Source organism: Miscanthus floridulus, chromosome 1 (assembly GCF_019320115.1).
Source record: "Miscanthus floridulus cultivar M001 chromosome 1, ASM1932011v1, whole genome shotgun sequence".
NCBI classification, from domain to species: domain Eukaryota; kingdom Viridiplantae; phylum Streptophyta; class Magnoliopsida; order Poales; family Poaceae; genus Miscanthus; species Miscanthus floridulus.
The window spans coordinates 200,802,985-200,821,045 of record NC_089580.1 but is presented as its reverse complement, the minus strand read 5'-3'; the positions used below and the strand labels follow the sequence as shown (position 1 = coordinate 200,821,045).

The 18,061-nt window shown below is 48.7% G+C and overlaps 1 protein-coding gene across 1 annotated transcript; it reads left to right on the top strand.

Moving 5' to 3' along the window:
* The first annotated feature begins 13,541 nt into the window (after nucleotides 1-13,541).
* LOC136509191 (B3 domain-containing protein Os03g0120900-like) lies at nucleotides 13,542-17,213 on the top strand. The gene has a single exon (XM_066504020.1). It carries the CDS (start codon nucleotides 14,137-14,139, stop codon nucleotides 15,100-15,102), a length of 966 nt encoding a protein of 321 aa, XP_066360117.1. The 5' UTR covers nucleotides 13,542-14,136; the 3' UTR covers nucleotides 15,103-17,213.
* The last annotated feature ends 848 nt before the right edge of the window (nucleotides 17,214-18,061 follow it).

Sequence of the window (18,061 nt, the reverse complement as noted above, 5' to 3'; positions counted from 1 at the left end):
CTCCATCCTTGAGAACACCTGCCTCAGTATGTACCTGTTCAGTTTTTGGTTGATGTCTTGGTTTCTTCCTTTATCTTGCTTCTGAGCTTGTCCTCCCTCTTCTAGAGCTGGGCCAAGGTGACTATTGGTCAGAGCGTGGAGGCGCTGGCCAAGTCCCTTGAAGAGCGACATGCTCTCGAGGGGGAACTTGACTAGATGCGCAATGTTGCCCTAGGTCATTGTCTTGGAGGTCTTTAGGTCAGCGCCGAGCACCAGCACGCTCGCTATCCGACTGGCGGAGGTCCCTGGTTGAGGTTCGGGCGCTCATCACTAACGGGATGTTCTATGGGACGTTGGGGGTGCTAACTTTGGTGGCGATGTACCACCCAGACCTGGACTTTGCCGCCATCTACAATGGGTACGCTAACGGCTGGAGCCCGGACGCCATCCATGCGCTCGGGGAGAGCTTGCCGCCATGCGTACATATGGTGGTAGAGCAAGTCTCCGCGCAATGGGTGATGGAGGCTCGCCGTGCGAATGGGGCTGAAGGCGTGAGCTAGGAGGATGTCGCCCTACCTGTAGATGGAGTGGAGCCTAGGTCAGAAGCGGATATCGCCCTGCCTCCGACCGAGCCAAACATCGTCCAGCCGAAGAGTGAGCAGCCCCTATCTTCGCTGGTCGCATCGACAGCCAATGCCGTCGGGCAGCCACAATAGCATGTAAAGTAGATACAAGCAATATGTGTAAGGGATAAGTTCATGGGGGAGTCCCTGTGTAAATGTTTTTGTGTATCCATGAATACAACAACTTTGTTTCTATGATGAATCACTTCGTTCGGGGAAGCTTGTCACATCCATTCCTTGTTTTTACCCTAGCATAGCTCTGTTTTTATTCTTTCTTTTTTGCACCTACCCGTTCGTCCCATAGGCTGCAACCTTAAGAGCCTGAGCGTAGCTCGCGAGGCTCAGCTGCTCATAACCATAGGTAGTGGCGGGGTGCGGTCAGGTCGGAAAGTTTAAAGCAAAGTCACGTAAGGTAATTAAAGGTACGGACTACCCTTTCATTTGGGTAAAAAAGCATTTACCATATTATAGTAAAACAAAGGGGTGGTATCGCACCCCCATGGAGCCCCCGAGTGACCTGAGCCGAAAGTGTTTAGGCCGGGGTGCTCTGTAGGAGCAAACGTTGAATGAAAGAAAGCGGTAAGACCAAATTTTTAGGGGAAGAAACGACATAACTGTTTGATGTTCCAAGTGTTGGTGAGAACATCGCTGTTGTCATCCTTCAGTCGGTAGGCACCTAGTCGGATCACTTCGGTCACCATATAGGGTCCTTCCCAAGGCGGAGAGAGTTTGTGTTTCTCTTTGGTTTATTGAGTCCTTCGAAGCACATGGTCTCCGACCTCAAGGATTCTCCCTCTGATTTTTCTTTCATGGTACCTGTGGAGAGTCTATTGGTAGCGAGCGGAGCAGATGACGATTATCTCACGGGCCTCCTCTAGCAGGTCGACTATGTCTTGTTGATCCTCAATGGCTCGGTCGCAGTCGAAGGCCTTCACTCTTGGGGCGCCGTGGTCGAGGTTGGAGGATAGCACTACTTCAGCTCCGTAGGCTAGGAAGAAAGGTGTGAACCGTGTGGATCAGTTTGGGGTTGTTCGTAGGCTCCAGAGGATCACTAGGACCTCTATGACCCATCGCCCGACGTACTTGTTGAGTCAGTCGAAAATGTGTGGCTTGAGTCCTTGGAGGACCATGCCATTGGCATGCTTGACCTGATCATTAGTACATGGATGTCCGACCGAGGCCTAGTCAAACCTGATGCCGTATCCATCACTGAAGTCTAGGAACTTTTTCCTGATGAAGTTAGTTCCGTGGTCAGTGATGATACAGTTAGGAACGCCGAATCGATAGATGATGTCAAGGAAGAACTTGACTGCCTCTTCCGAGCGGATGTTGGTGATGGGCTTTGCCTCTATCCACTTGGTGAATTTGTCGACCGCTATGAGTAGGTGAGTGAAGCCACCTAGGCCCTTTTTGAGGGGTCCTACCATGTCGAGGCCCTAGACCACGAATGGCCACCTGATGGGGATGGTTTGAAGCTCCTATGATGGCAAGTGCATTTGCCGAGCATAGAACTGGCATCCCTCACACCTGCGGACGACCTCCTCTGCATCTCATAGCACGGTGGGCAAGTAAAAACCTTGGCGAAAGGTTTTTCCGACCAGTGACCTCGGGGCCACGTGAGGTCCGTAGATTTCAGCATGGACCTCGAGGAGGAGCTGTTTCCCTTGGTCGCTAGGGACGCACTTCATGAGTACTTCCGATGGACTTCCTTTGTAGAGTTCATTACCAATCACGACGAATGTCTTGACATGTCGAGCAATCCATCACACTTTAGTCCTTTCGAGTGGGAGAAACCTCCTCGAGGAGGTAGGCGAGTAGCGGCGCTCGCCAGTCGGTTTGATCGAGTGCCACCACGGCGACATCGGTAGGGCGATGTCATCCCTGAGGCACTAGGGTCAGGAGCCCTCGAGCACCGGGTCAGCATCGGGGTGTGTCTAGATCGAACCTTCTAGGATGCGGGCAGATGGTACATGAAGGTCATTGATGAAGACCCTGTCCGGAGACGGAACCTGCCTGGCCACCAATTTTGTGAGAAAATCAGCTGCCTTGTTGTCCTTTCGGGGGACATGGTGTAGCTTGATCCCTTGGAATTTGTCCTCGAGCTTGCGCACCTCCTGGCAGTATGCTGCCATGAGGGGGCTTTTGTAGGAGGACTCCTTCATGACTTGGTCAATGACCAACTCTGAGTCATCGTGAATGTAGAGTCGCATAGCACCGAGCTCAATGGTGATGCGTAGTCCATTGATGAGGGCCTCGTATTCCGCAATGTTATTTGAGGCTGAAAAATGGAGGCGGATGGCGTAGCAGAGCCTACTCCCATTTGAGGAGATCAGAACCACTCTAGCCCCCGAGCGGGGCGCCATTACGGACCTGTCGAAGTACATCTTCCAGTACTCATGGGTGATGTCCGAAGTCGATAGCTGGACCTCCGTCCATTCAGCGACAAAATCTGTGAGGGCCTGAGACTTGATAGCGGTACGGGGGATATACCTGATGTCGTGGCCCATTAGCTCAAGTGTCCACTTGGAGATTCATCCCACGACGTCGTGGTTGTGGATGATGTCTCCGAGCAGGTATGAAGTGATGACCGAGACTTCGTGGTCGGTGAAGTAGTGCAGCAGCTTTTAGGTCACCATCAGCATAGCATATAGGAGTTTTTGCACCTAGGAGTACCGGACCTTAGGGTCGGTGAGTACCTCCCCGACGAAGTATACGGGTCGTTGGACCTTAAGGTGGTGTCCTGTCTCTTCCCTTTCGACGACTAGGGCGGCGGTTACCACGTGGTTGCTTGCCACGACATAGAGGGGGAGGGGTTCTCCCTGTTCGAGAGCGACGAGGATTGGGGCCAACGTCAGTGACGCTTTGAGGCTCTCCAATGCCTGTTGTGCTTCCTCAGTCCAGACAAAAGCTTGTAGAGAGGCATCCCCCGTTCATCGAGCCAGGAGGTGAATCGGCTCAGGGCGGCAAAACAGCCGGTGTGCCTTTGTACGCCCTTGACGTTGCGTATAGGGCCCATGTTGGAGATGTCGTGATTTTTTTGGGGTTCGCCTCGATGCCGCATTCGGACACGACGTATCCAAGCAGCTTCCCCTTCGGAACCCTAAAAACACATTTTTCGGGATTCAATTTGATGTTGAACCTTCGGTAGTTCATGAACGTCGTGGCCAAGTTTGCGATCAGGTCACAAGTTTGAGCCATTTTGACCACTATGTCATCAACATAGATGGAGATTGTTGGTTTCGGCTGTACGACTTGGTCAGGCTAATCGAGCGGGTCGATTGGATTGGCAAAGCATTGCTGCATGCACCTTTGGTAGGTGGCGCCAGCGTTCTTCAGACCAAAAGGCATGGTTATGTAACAGTACGAACCATACGGGGTGATGAATGAAGTTGCGTGCTGGTCGGACTCTTTCATCGTGATCTGGTGATAGCCTGAGTAGGCATCCAGAAAGGAGAGGATTTCACATCCTGAGGTGGAGTCGACTATCTGTTCTATGCATGGTAAAGGAAAATGGTCCTTTGGACACGCCTTGTTGAGGCCAGTATAATCAACGCACATTCTCAATTTCCCAGTCTTTTTTTTAACAAGACTAGGATTGGCAAGCCAGTCGGAGTGGTATACCTCTTTGATGAATCCGGCTGCTAGTAGTTTGGCGACCTCCTCGCCTATGGCCCTACGCGTCTCGTCGTCAAAGCGACGCAGGCGTTGCTTGGTGGGCTTTGAGCCCAGGATGGCGACCTCCCGCGGTATGCCTAGCATGTCGGAAGGTTTCAATATGAAGACATCGCGATTGGCGCATAGAAAGTCTGCGAGCTCTCATTCCTATTTGGGCGGGAGCTAGGTTCTGATCCGAACCATCTTGGTTGGGTCAGTGGGGTTGATCCCCACTGCCTTGGTCTCCTCAAGTGGGCGGAAGGTAGTCGAGGAGGTTGGCTTGTTGCAGTTCAGGACTGCTGGGGTTGACAACTCCCTGAGCCATGGGAGCTCAGAAGAGTTGATGACGGCAGTGGTGAGCTCATAATGCTCATGGTCGCACATGAAGGCATGCGAAAAGGTGCTACCTACAGTGATGACATTGTTCGGTCCTAGCATGTTCAACTGCAGGTATGTGTAGTTGTGGACCGCCATGAACTTGGTGTAGCATGGCCGCCCCAAGATGGCATGGTAAGACCCCGGGAAGTCCACCACCTTGAAGGTAAGCACCTTCGAGCAAAAGTTGGCTCAGTCGCCAAACATGACGGGCAGGTCGATCTGCCCGAGCGGGTATGCCTGCGCTCCTAGGATCACGCCGTGGAAGGGAGAGCTCACCGGATGGAGCTTTGACCGAGGGATGCGCATGGCGTCGAGGGTGTCGACGTAGAGGATGTTGAGGCCACTGCCTCCGTCCATCAGCACCTTAGTGAGGCGCTTCTTATGGATGATGGAGTCGACAACGAGTGGGTAGTGGCCCGGTCTAGCGATGTGGGATGGATGGTCCCTCTAATCAAAAGTAATCGGAGATTCTGATCAACGAAGGAAGGAGGGGATGGCCATCTCGATGACGCATGCCTCTCAATAGCGCACTTTGTGCTGGCACTTGGAGTAGATAGCATCGGATCCCCCAAAGATCATGATGCATTCCTTAGGGTCGGGAAAGCTGTCCCCATCCTTGCCCGCCGTGCCTCCTTTCTTGGCTGCTGCCTCCTTGCCCTTTCCTTCTTGCCGGCATGTCGTAGGAAGCGCTTGAGGAGCTCGCAGTCCTTGTAGAGGTGCTTGACGGGGTAAGCATGGTTGGTGGATGGACTATCCATGAGCTTGTCGAAGTGGTCAGGCTAGCCCTGCTGGGGCTGCTTGCCCACGTGATTAGCTGCGGCGACCAGCGTGGAGTTTGTTGATCGGCGCTAATCCTTCTTATTCTTTTTTGCCCCTTTGTGTGGAGGGGCCCTCGTCTTAATCCTCATGCTTGGCCTTGCCCTTGTCCCGGCCTTCGTTGAAGACCGCTCCGATCGCCTCCTCACCGGAGGCGTGGTTCATAGCAACATCGAGTAGGTCGTGGGTGGTCCGGGGCTTCAGACAACTAAGTTTGTGAATCAAAGACTCACAGGTTGTTCTAGAGAGGAACGCACTGATGATGTCCATGTTGACGACATCAGGTAGGGAGTTGCACCGCTTCGAGAACCTACGGATGTAGTCCCGTAGGGACTCGTTGGGCTCCTACTGACAGCTTTTGAGGTCCCAGGAGTTCCTCAGGCGGACGTAAATCCCCTGGAAATTCTCGACGAAGATCCTCTTGAGGTCCGCCCAGTCGCGGATGCTGTCATGCGGGAGGAATTCGAGCCATGCTCGAACATGTTCCACCACATAGATGGGGAGGGACTGAATGATGAAGTGGTCATCATCCACTCCTCCGTCTTGTCGATCCATATACCGGGATTCATCTCCCTGATATACTTGGCGATGTTGGTAGGCGGTCAGAAGCATTATGGGAACGACGCTCTCTGGATGCGTCGGCCAAAGGCCCATGGTCCCAGGCCATCTAGGCTGGGACTCCAGTCGTTGGGTCGGTGACTGCGCCTAGGGTATGTTTCACCGCTCCCCTCGATGGTTCAGCCGGACCCATGTCACCTGCTCTTACTACCGCCCGATGGACGTCATCATCATGCCGGGCCCAACGCCGATTGCTGATGACTCTGCGAGCATCTTGGTTTGGCCTGAGGCTTTCACGCATAGGTGGCCAATGTGGAGCAGGCATCGGGTTAGGCCGTGGTGCAGCTGTGCCCTCCTGTTCCACCCCTGGCGGCTGTAGTGGCAAGCGGATGGTGCGATTCGTCTGGTGCATCCCCGCTCCCCTGGTGGGGAGAGAGGCCATGAGTCGGTGGTGTGACGCGGAGCTTTCCGCCTATTGAATGACGGCGGTCTCCACCAGTGTCTAGAGGTTCCGGTGGACCGCCTGTTCCTGTGGGTCGGTGGGCTTGGGAAGGCCACGTAGAACCATCACCACCACAGTGATGTTTGGGCTAGCTCGAGGGAACTGTGGGGGATCGTCCCCCCCCCCATCAATGATGTTGCGCTGGACCTGGCGGGCGCGACCCCGGGCGCCGCTCGCCAGGTTACGCGCACGGGGCGCAACGTGCTACGCCGAGCGTGCCGGCGCAGGAGGTGGTTGGTTCTACCACCTTTATCGTAGCTCCTCGCCATGCTCCCGTGCACTCGCGAGGGCCTCCGCACGAGGGTCCGGAGGGGTGTGGGTCTATAGAGACTCCACTACCATCATCGACTGTCCTAGAGCGTCCGCCATAGCGCACTCCTAGGATAGAGGGTGGCTAGGTGCCACGACGTCACCGATGCTGGAGCCGTCGCTCTCAACATCGTCATCCATGAATTCGTGAAAAGAGGCAGGAGCGTAGCTCACCATCCCCATGAATTCGGATGTGAGAGGGGGCGGCACCAGCATCCTTCGGAGCCTCCGGGCGTACACGCCCATGAGGGACACAAGGCCATAGGGGAACCAATCGCATGGCGGTCGCGGCAGGGACAACGGGGTCCCCCCAGAGAATCAGTGGAAAATAGTAAACAATGAGTAAATAATAGTATGTACGTTACTCACAGTGCGGTTTGAGCCTAGCGTAGGCTTGGAGTGAAGCGCAGGCGCCTCGTCATTGAGGTCGCTGGGTGGCCCAGAGCCAAGGGAGGGTGCCCCTCCGACGGGCGCCAGAACAAGCGCCTTCTCGCGAAGGCAAAGCACACTGAGCCAGTCGGCGATGAAGTCTAGACTTCCAAAGAGGAAGGCCTAGGAAGGCTCAAAGATGGGAGGAACCCACATCCCAACAGGTGGGAGCGCGGGAAACTCTAGCGAGCCCAAGCGATACGCCCGCCATGCCAAAGACGGCAGAAAGGTGGGTCATCCGATGACCAAAGTCGTGAACGTACGACGTCTTCCCCACGGACGCCGCCAATTGTCGGTGTAGAAAGTGACCAACACATAAATATTTGTAGTTTTGCCATACATTGTGATCGGATGTGGCCTAGCACTCAATGACATAGGGTTTATACTAGTTCAGGCAACATGCCCTACGTCCAGTTTGAGTCGGTCGGTGACTTTATTCCTGAGCCTAGGTGCTCGAAGTTTGCTATGGTGTTACAAACGAGAGGGAGTAAGATGGAGGGTGCAAGAGGTCCGGTCGGACTCTGGACCGAAGGGCCGAGAGAGACAGGAGCTCCTACATGCGCTAAGTATTTGAGCGTGTGCTCTGTTGGAATCGTTCTTATCATAGGTTATTCGAATCGTTCGTGAATCAATTTGAATTGATCCATTTTTGTCTATTGGAGAGAGTGCATCCCCTTTTATAGATGAAGGGGATGGCTTTATAAGAGAGAGTGTGAGAGAAAGAGTGTGTGTGCTGCCTAGTCTTGTTGCCCATACCGTCGGGTACAAGGCGGTTTGTCAGCACCCATAACACTGTTGATGATCAGATGCATGTGGTAGGTTTTGTCGTCTTCTTCTGGTATGGTAGATGTCGGCGCCTACCATACTGTAGGATAAATGTTGGCGCCCACAACATTGTTCATGGTCTAGAAGGTTGCGGTGCATCCTCCTGACATGGCCTGACAGTACAGTCCTGCAGGTGTGCAGGGTACGGCCCTTGATATTACGGTTGACTAGAGCGCCCTGCCTTACTTGCTCTGTCCTTTTCTTAGGTCTTCACCGAGCGGGCGTCCCCGATCGGTCATTTCCCAATCGGCTCTGGCCTCCCGGTCGGAGAAGAGCTGTAAGCGGAGGTTCGATGTACTCCCGGTCGAAGAAGCGAGTTAGAGTCGGAGGCGAGCGTCGTCCCTTCTCGGCCAGGCCTTCTGGTCGGAGAGGCGGGCCAGAGTCGGAGGTGAGCGTGGTTCCTCCTTGGTCGGGCCTTCCGGTTGGAGAGGCGGGCTAGAGTCGGAAGCGAATGTGGTTCCTCCTTGGCCAGGCCTTCCGATCGGAGAGGCGACCAGAGTCGAAAGCGAGTGCGGTTCCTCCTTGGCTGGGCCTTCCGGTCGGAGGGGTGGGCCATAGCCAGAGGTGAGCGTGGTTCCTCCTTGGCCAGGCCTCCGATCGAAGAGGCGACCAGAGTCAAAAGCGAGCGCGGTTCCTCCTTGGCTGGGCCTTCCGGTCGAAGAGGCGGGCTGGAGTCGGGAAGCGAGCATTGTCCTCTCTTTGGCCAGGCCTTTCGGTCGGAGAGGCAGGCCGAAGTCGGAAAGCGAGCGCGGTTCCTCCTTGGCTAAGCCTTCCGATCGGAGACTGATCTCCCTTCTGGCCTGTCATTAGGTTTTTGGGCCGGTCCAGGAGTTGCGCGTCGTTCGCAACGTCTTCTACTGGCGAGCTTTTGTTGGGAAGCAGGTCCATGAGGGACCCCGGGTTTATAAACCCGACAAAATGTGATAGCATCCTTTGCATTGCACACCACTATGGGTCGGAGCTTCCATATGTGTTTAGTTGAGACCTATATATATTCGTGACATTATGAATCTATATTTTAGTTTTCAATTTTTGATCTTTTTTAGCTATTGCGATTTTTATCCAGATGTTAACTTGAAACTCTAGTGCTTATTGTATCTTGTATTCCAAAATTTTCCTTTTCTATTTTGTTCAAATAAGATTCTAGATGATATAATACATTCTTATTTACTGCAATGGTCGTATCAACAGGCGTCCAACCTGCACCACAGAACTTAAGATATTGAATTTGATATATCAAAAAAATTATATGTGTATTAGTATCATTTTATAAAAAAATATAGAGTGCCTAAAATTTAATTACTAGTCAAAATGTGTAAGGTTATTTATAGTACCAACTTTAAATTATCGTTATAGAGTATTAATATGATTTGAAGTGTGCCAGTGTCACTGGTATGTGGTTTATTAATGAAACATTTTCACGCTTGATAAGTTATTAAAATTAATATTTATCCTAATTTATGCATGATACTTTGGTCTACATGATGAGTGCCACATGTTTACTTTCGAATGTAACAATGGTGTGTAAATTAGAATATACACATAGTTTATATTTATTTATTTATTTATAATACCTTATATTAGTATTTATATCATTATATGTAGATTGAGGGATTTTAGTTTGTTTTTATAACATTAGAGGTGGGTAATTTAGATACAAATTAAAGGTATTCTTTTCTATTATCTTTCATATTAGGCAGGCATGTGGGTAATTTATATTGAAGCTTAGGTATTACTTTGCACTATCTTTTATAACTATAGATGTGGATAATTTAGAAACAGATGTAGGAGGTTGTTTGAAATATTTCATAATGACAGAGGTGGGTAATTTATATACAATTTTAGGGGTTATTTTAATCAAAGTAGGGCAGGGGTGGATAATTTATATGCAACTTTATGAGGTTATTTAAATTATGTTTCATAATGACAAGAGTAATTTAGATTCAAATTTAGGGTTTACTTTATTTTTCACAAAAGCATAAGTGGTAGTTTTTAGAAAAATGAATAGATCCAATGGCTATTATTAACGATGATGATTAGAATACCATATACATATTAAATGTTAGATGTTCCTATTTATTGCAAAATATAATTTATATTTCCCTAGTGTGTCTCGTGGAGATTAACATGGAGACTCCTTCAAGGCCACCAATTAGTAAGATACCTCCTGCCGATAGTTAGGGCATTCTCTGCTCCAATTCCATGAGAAATATATAAGTCCATTATTAAGACATCAAGTCACACTTACTATCTAAAAAGATGATTTGTACTAGCTGAATTAATTCCAAATTCATTCGAGTCTTTTAAGATATAACCACTATTAGTATTTAGGGCATACTTCATTCGATTAGAAATATAAGTCTATCAGGAATTTTAAGATGGACACCAAAATGAGAGTTTTACTATTAATATCTATAAAACCATATTATATCAAAGTTTTCTCATAATGAGACTGGTGTAGTACCAATATTGTGCATTTAAATATGCTTGACTTTTTTCTGTACCTAGATTGACATACATATTATAGGCAACATCAGAAATGATCACAGGATCTAGTCGTATCAACTCGATGTAATAATTATCTTAATTTTAATATAATGTTCTTAATACAAAAATTGTATCTAGATAAAGAGACATCGAATTGAAGATAGACAACAAATTGTGTAACCGTAATCTACGATAAAACAATACAGAGACCTCGGCATCTACATTCTAATTGGGATGGAGTAGTAGAAGTTGTTAGAGATCCAAATAAAAAAGAAGATTCTTCTCCAAATCACACTGCAAACTTTGACAACAGAAAGGAGCTTTCTTAACCCTAACAAGCCAACTAACCCTCGGTAGGCTGCCTCCAGTTCCCCCCATGTGAAAGTGATTTTCCTTTATATTTACTGTAGCAAAAAACGTGATTTCACCGTTAATCTTCGACATTTGTTCTAAATCTCTATTGATTAGTCCTCCGAGGTGCTCATCTTAGCTCCGCTAATGGCCGTATACTACATTACCACCACTCCCTGCTGCCTCCTTTGCCCAGTTAACACCCAACAACATGTGCGTGCACCATACATATATCTATATATATAAATTTAAAAAACAAACATGTGCCGTCTACCGGTAAGTAGCTGCACATCGCATCCTATTGTCTGCGCCACATGCGTATGCGTGTGCACATAAAATAGGTCGCCTCGATCTCTTCTCCCTCCTGGGGCCCAATCAGAGACCAGCAGCCATGTCGACGCCAGGACGCTGACCTGAGCGGATGAGCTCCTCCTCGCCCGGCCTGTTCCGCGAACTTATCAGCCGCCTTATTAGCTATACTCTATAGTTTTTTTCTATCATAATAAAACAGTTTCAATTATTTTATTAATCGATTTTAATACCAGCCCAAGATGGGTCCTGGCCCAGTGACAACACTAGCTGGCCTTGCAGCTGGCTCTGCTGCAATGGGCGGAATTTTCTAATAGTATAATGCCCAGCAGATAACCTGAAATAAGTCAGGGCCAGTCGAGACTGATTAAAAACTATCGTTTCAGATTCACATCGCAAGCACATTATTAATTATTCTATCAGGGTGTAGCGTAGGCATGCTCCCGGCCTCCGTCCCAAAAAGTAGCCTTTTTTTTTTTCCAGACATCGTGTTTGATTTAAGATGTGTGAAAGTAAAAAAACGACACTCTTTTTGAATGGAGAGAGTACGTAGTTCAGTTTCTTTCGCTGAACTTTGGTTTTTTTATATTTAGGACACAACAGCAACAAGGCAGAGTACGATCGATCAGTGTGCGTCTCGCGATCGACCAGCGGCAGCAGTACGTTCATCTGATTCACATCCAATTAATTAATTTATGGGGAAAACGAATGGACGATGCACGGTTTTCAGAGGCAGCAACTGTGCAGGGATGCTTCGAGACCTGTTCAGTGTTCTTGCTGAGCAGGTGTGATAAGAACCTGCAGGCATGCAGCTAAGATCCAGTTAAGCATGACGAGATGTGTGCATCATCATCATATATATCATCAGCCTCCTGAAATGGGCCTGTGCAATTTATTAATTTGGCAACGGCGGTCTAGCTAATTAAAGCAACAATATATATGTGCCCTTGCTTCACCTGAAAGTGCAAGGAAATTTTGAAGTGATAACATAGGTTGACTTGTGTCAACCATGTTTATAGTACCCGGAACTGGAATGGCATAAACAAAACCAGCCGCAACTAAACTTAGTGAGCGATGCAAAATTGTCTTGGTATGCATGAACTCACCTATTAGGTTTTGTGTACTTTTATCTAAAAAATGCTATTAGGTTTTGTGTGTGTATGTGGGGCCTGTCCATCCGGGTTCTAAGCCAGCATTGTCGCTGACATTCATGTCTAATACTGTATTCTTTTAGCATTAGCCGCGTGACTTCAATAATGAGGATCATATGGTGACTTTGGATCTCAAGAACTGTACAACTAGTCTCTCTGATGTGCTAATTTAGGTTGGTTGCAAGTGTAAAATATTTTGCAAAAGAAAAATATAGAGTTAAGACCTCCGTCCAATAAAGGATAGAATTATAAGTTTGGTCTAAGCAAACTATATATATATATATATATATATCTTAAGCTTGCCTAGATTCATAGAAAAATAGTGTTGACATTTGTGACTCCAAATAGATATAGTATAAAAATATATCCTATGACGGATCTACTCATATTTATTTAGTATGATAAATATTAATATTTTTAATAAAAAACTTGATTAAGTTTAAGATGGTTTGATGCTAGAATTACATTTTCTCTGGGACGGAGGAGTAGCACCATAGAATACATATTTTTTTCACTACATATTAGTAAACTTAGAAACAAACCATATATCCTTGTCTATATAAAAATAAAAGAAAGAAAGACGAGATTCAAGTGCCAATCAAAGTGGTATATACACTTCAAATAACCATGCCAAGATAGAGAGCATATGCATATTGTGTATAGTAGAATTACTATACCTGAGATACCAATGAATAGCATGCTGAAGATTTGCAGGAAGGCAACAACTGGCATTTTGGGGCTCACCACCTGCCTAACTCACGTAAAGGCTCCACCTATGGCATGAGATGGACAAGCTCACATGAGCTCAACCAGATAATCCGTGGGCCCCACCCCCTCTGATCCCCCTCCTACTACTATTTACCTCCCTCCCTCTCTCTCTCCCTCGTCTCATCTCATCTCACCCCTTTAAAAAGCAGGCAACTTGTATTATGCCCACCGTCCCCTACAGCCTACACCGTACCCCATGGACACAATACACTAGCTAGTACTACATACATACACACTGACAGGGAGAGGTCACAAGCATCCATATATATACATACATGATGCATACTACACACACATGCTTAGCTGCAAGCCTGCAACAATTAACACTACAGTGGGTGAGAGACTGAGTGGCTAAACTAGCTAGGCCAATTCAATTATCTTTGGTTGCAAGCCAAAAGTAAGTATCCATCTCCTTTCCCCTTTTCCCTTGCCCCACCAATGCAAGAACCTTCATAGTACTGCTACTGCTACCACTCATCACATCTCCTCCTAGTCTTAGCCAGCCACTTCTTCCTTTTCTTCTTCCTCCCCTTCTTCCTCCTCCTCTCCTCTCTCCGATCCCTACCTTGATTTGAGGCTCAAGGTCGCTAGCACACAAAACCAGCGTATCCTCCTCCTTTCCGTCTTGATTCATCCCGCGCGCGGCCGCGGCTGGTAGCAGCCACAATAATCCAAGAAACCAAGCAGAACCAAACCCTCCAAATTCCCCAATTCTAAATTATTCCGATCCTAAGCCATCCGCTAATATAAAACAATTCCCAAGGTCGTATACTAACTACAGTAACAGCTGCACCGCCACTGCTCGCCATCCAGCAGCGGCATGCCATAAACAAAAAGTATGCCAGTGGTCAAAGTTTGAAGTTTGAAGGCAGCTAGCAGCAGGAGCGACGCATCGTCGATCGATCGGCCGGCGTCTACGACGATCTACCAACCTACCTCGACGGACGGACGGACGGGTCGATCTCGATCTCGCTTGATCGCCGGTCGTCGGAGATCGATGGAGTTCACGGCTCCCCCGACTGCGGCCCGGTCGGGCGGCGGTGAGGAGAGGGCGGCTGAGCAGCAGCAGCAGCAGCAGCAGCAGCAGGCGGTGGAGAAGGAGCACATGTTCGACAAGGTGGTGACGCCGAGCGACGTCGGGAAGCTGAACCGGCTGGTGATCCCGAAGCAGCACGCGGAGAAGTACTTCCCGCTGGACGCGGCGGCGAACGAGAAGGGCCTGCTGCTCAGCTTCGAGGACCGCACGGGGAAGCCCTGGCGCTTCCGCTACTCCTACTGGAACAGCAGCCAGAGCTACGTGATGACCAAGGGCTGGAGCCGCTTCGTCAAGGAGAAGCGCCTCGACGCCGGGGACACCGTCTCCTTCGGCCGCGGCGTCGGCGAGGCGGCGCGGGGAAGGCTCTTCATCGACTGGCGACGCCGACCCGACCCGCCCGTGCACCACCAGTACCACCACCGCCTACCGCTCCCGTCCGTCGTCCCCTACGCGCCGTGGCCGCACGCGCACCACCACTACCCAGCTGCTGCTGCCGCGGTCGGCGTCGGAGCCGGTGCCGCCAGGACGACGACGGTGCTCCACATGCCGCCCTCGCCCTCCTCGCTCTACGACCCCCACCGCCACCACGTCGGCTACGACGCCTACGGGGCCGGCAGCAGGCAGCTGCTCTTCTACCGGCCGCGCCAGCACCACCAGCCCTCCACGGTGGTGCTGGACTCCGTGCCGGTACGGTTACCGACAACGCCAGGGCAGCACGCCGAGCCGCCGCCTCCCGTCGTGGCGTCATCGGCCGCGAAGCGGGTGCGGCTGTTCGGGGTGAACCTCGACTGCGCCGGCTCCGAGGAGGAGAACGGCGGCCGCGGTGGGTGGAGGACTACGCCCACGCAGCACGGCCTGCCGTCGCCGCCGTCCTCGTCGTCCTCCTCCTCCGGGAAAAAGAGGTGCTCCGTGAATCTTTACTTGTGAAGGCATGGCAGCCGGAGAGGTCGTGGTCGTCTCGTCGTCGTACTCGTACGATCTACCACTACAGCAGCAGCCAGCTACTACTACTTTCTTCCCGGCCGCCTTCTGGCGCCACTGCACTGACAGCGGGCACCAATGGTCGTCGTCGTCGTCGAGATCCAGAAATCCAAGTAAACAAAGGCGGCGGTGGTACGTGGCCGGCCGGTGCAAGTAAGGATGGATCGAGCTGGAGGGGGCACTGCACCAACAAGTCAGTTCGCTCGTAACCCGTATATAGCTCATCTCTCTCTCAATTTCCTTTAGCAATTTCAGTGTGAAGGGGGAAACAAGGAAATTAAGAACAAAGCAGCAACAAAAAAAATATTTCTCGATGGTTAATTTCTCGCCTCGCGATTTGCTTTCTTGATTTCCTCGTCTGCTAATTTAGCTATATATAAAGCTTAATTAAGTGCACAGCTGCTCGAATTCTTCTTCTTCTTTTGCCTCCTGGAGAAGAACTACTACTGATTTCTTGCATTTCTCAAGCTAATTGCCTAGTGTCAGCATGCATGACCGGGCTTAGGAAACACTGTGTGCTCCGATCCCCACATATGATAACAATTGCTAATACGCACTTCATGATCATATCTGGAGTGCTCCTAGTTCAGGATCAGAGTGTATATACCTCTTAGGATGAGAGGGGCGACAAGTGTGCTTTATCGCACTGCATGCATGTATTGTGCACATGGATTGTTCTTGCTGTGGTGTTTTGGGCAGGTCAATTGGGCTCTCCTTCCAAAGCACCTCGGCTGTAGGGAGGAGAGGGGATCAAGCAGGTGCCTTTAAAATGTGGGAGCTCCTCCGCACCAGCCAGCAGCCAGAGCCCAGAGCCAGCCAAAGCCATGCCAGAGCTCAGCTCAGCTGCTATCCAGATCTCTCTCTCTCTCTCTCTCTCTCTCTCTCTCTCTCTCTCTCTCTCTGTTTTTTCTCTCTAGGACAGGCAGTTATGGGAGGAATGGAGGTCAGATCCTAAATCCTTCTCCTGTCCTTCACAGAGAGCAGGCTGATCTATCTTCGTAAGCTTGCTTGCTCATCCTCTCTCTCTCTTCGCATCTCATCTCGATCTACGATCTCTCTCTTTCCCTCTAGCTATGAGCCTATGAGCATACTGTTCAACCTCTTGACTTGGTTCGCGCATTTGTCTCTTGTGCCATGCATACCTTCCCTGCTGCTTCTGTTAGACTGTTACTGCTGTTTCTTCTGCAGCAGCAGTTCTGTTCTTTCTGCTACATCTACACTGGTGAAGTGTTCATCAGACATGCATATACGAAACATGAAAGCTAGTAATGCCAATATTTGTGTATGCCATCCCTGCCTTTCTGCAAGCGACTAAAAAGAAGAAAAAAAAGGGGAAACGAGTTGGAAAGCATACAAGAGAGCTTTTTTTCTTTCTCTGCTGGACTCTAGTTTTTCCTCTCGATCTTTTTGGCGTCAGTCAGAGTGAGAGAGGAAGATAGAAGAATCTCAGCATGCATGCCCACATTGCGTCGTAGTGCACACTGCACAGTGCATATATACTATAGCTAGTAGCATTGCAAAAGGCAATACAAAAAACTCATTAACATGTGGGGAACAAGCTAGTCATCACACAATGCAAGTGTACATATATAATTTGAAGAACCATGTTAATCTGGGTCTGACTTCGATCTACATACTCATTTCGTCGGTACACGTACTATAGGGAGTACTGTAGTAGGAGTATATAGGTACTACTAGCGGCAGTACGTACGTAGTGATGGGTAGAGACCATGACTCCAGTCCTGAGAGCTTTCCTGTGTGCTTTACCATGCTCCATGCATGACAGCATGAGCAGGCTCTGCCGTTGCTCAGTGTCACTCATTATTAGGCCTTAATGCAGGGCCGTCCCTTAGATCATGTAAGATTTGCTGATAATTACGATTCTCCCATGCCTAGCTAGCTTGTCAGATCGAAATGTTGTATGTGAAAGTAATATATATAGCAGCAGGCAGCAGCTTCGATTTGACCTTGGCTGTGTTTTCCTTTAGCGTACTCCATCTAACCACTGTTGAGAGTACTATAGGGAGTACGTAATAGAATATTAATAACTCTTTTATCAGACGTAAGCAGGACTCAGTACCATGCACGCGCATGGGGTCTCATAGTTTTATACAGTTCTTGTTTTGGTACTCTCTACTTAAACACGGGATCATGACCCCGTATTAAAACTATGAGATCATGATCCCGTGTTTAAGTAGAGAGTACCATGCGCGTGCAACTGTTTTGATTAGAAAGATAAGGATGCATGCTAGTGCTTTATATCTTACTTGCATACATTCATATCAAGGTTACCGTTCAAGCAGACTCTATGGTAAACTCTCATGGTTAGACTGCAAATATTAATTCATAGCCTCCTTTCTAACCCTTATTAGCTATTTTCACTTTTAATAAACAGGAAAAACAATGTTATTATTAGCAGGTGATTATTTATGTACATGAGTTCTAGAGTCGACTAAGTAAAAAAATTCGTAAAATATATCTTAGCTAGTGATCTCTTTTCAAGGGAACAAAATAGTCTGATTATACTCTTACGAACATTATATCTGCATTTGTTCACAGCATAATGATGCCATTTTACTTCCACTACGCAAACTAGTAGTTTTCTAGTAGAAACTACCTTTATATTATAGTGCACGATGACAACTAATGCATAGTATATCTTTTCAATGAGGTAATAATGTGTTCTTGTCACCTGTTGCTTATTTATTTGCAGCAAGGATAATTAAATTAGCCGTGCATTTTCATTAAGAAGATCATTCCATGAATACATAGTTTCTTTGCCTTTACTGTGGATTATCAAATTATTTCTTTTTGATTGATCACATGAACTTGTGATTCATAATAAAACTGGTACATGGGATCATATATGAATATATGGAAGAAATACCGTACTCACAGTCAGCAC

Bases quoted from the DNA above. Each gene is read 5' to 3' on its own strand.
- LOC136509191 (XM_066504020.1), top strand. From the start codon at position 14,137: ATGGAGTTCACGGCTCCCCCGACTGCGGCCCGGTCGGGCGGCGGTGAG.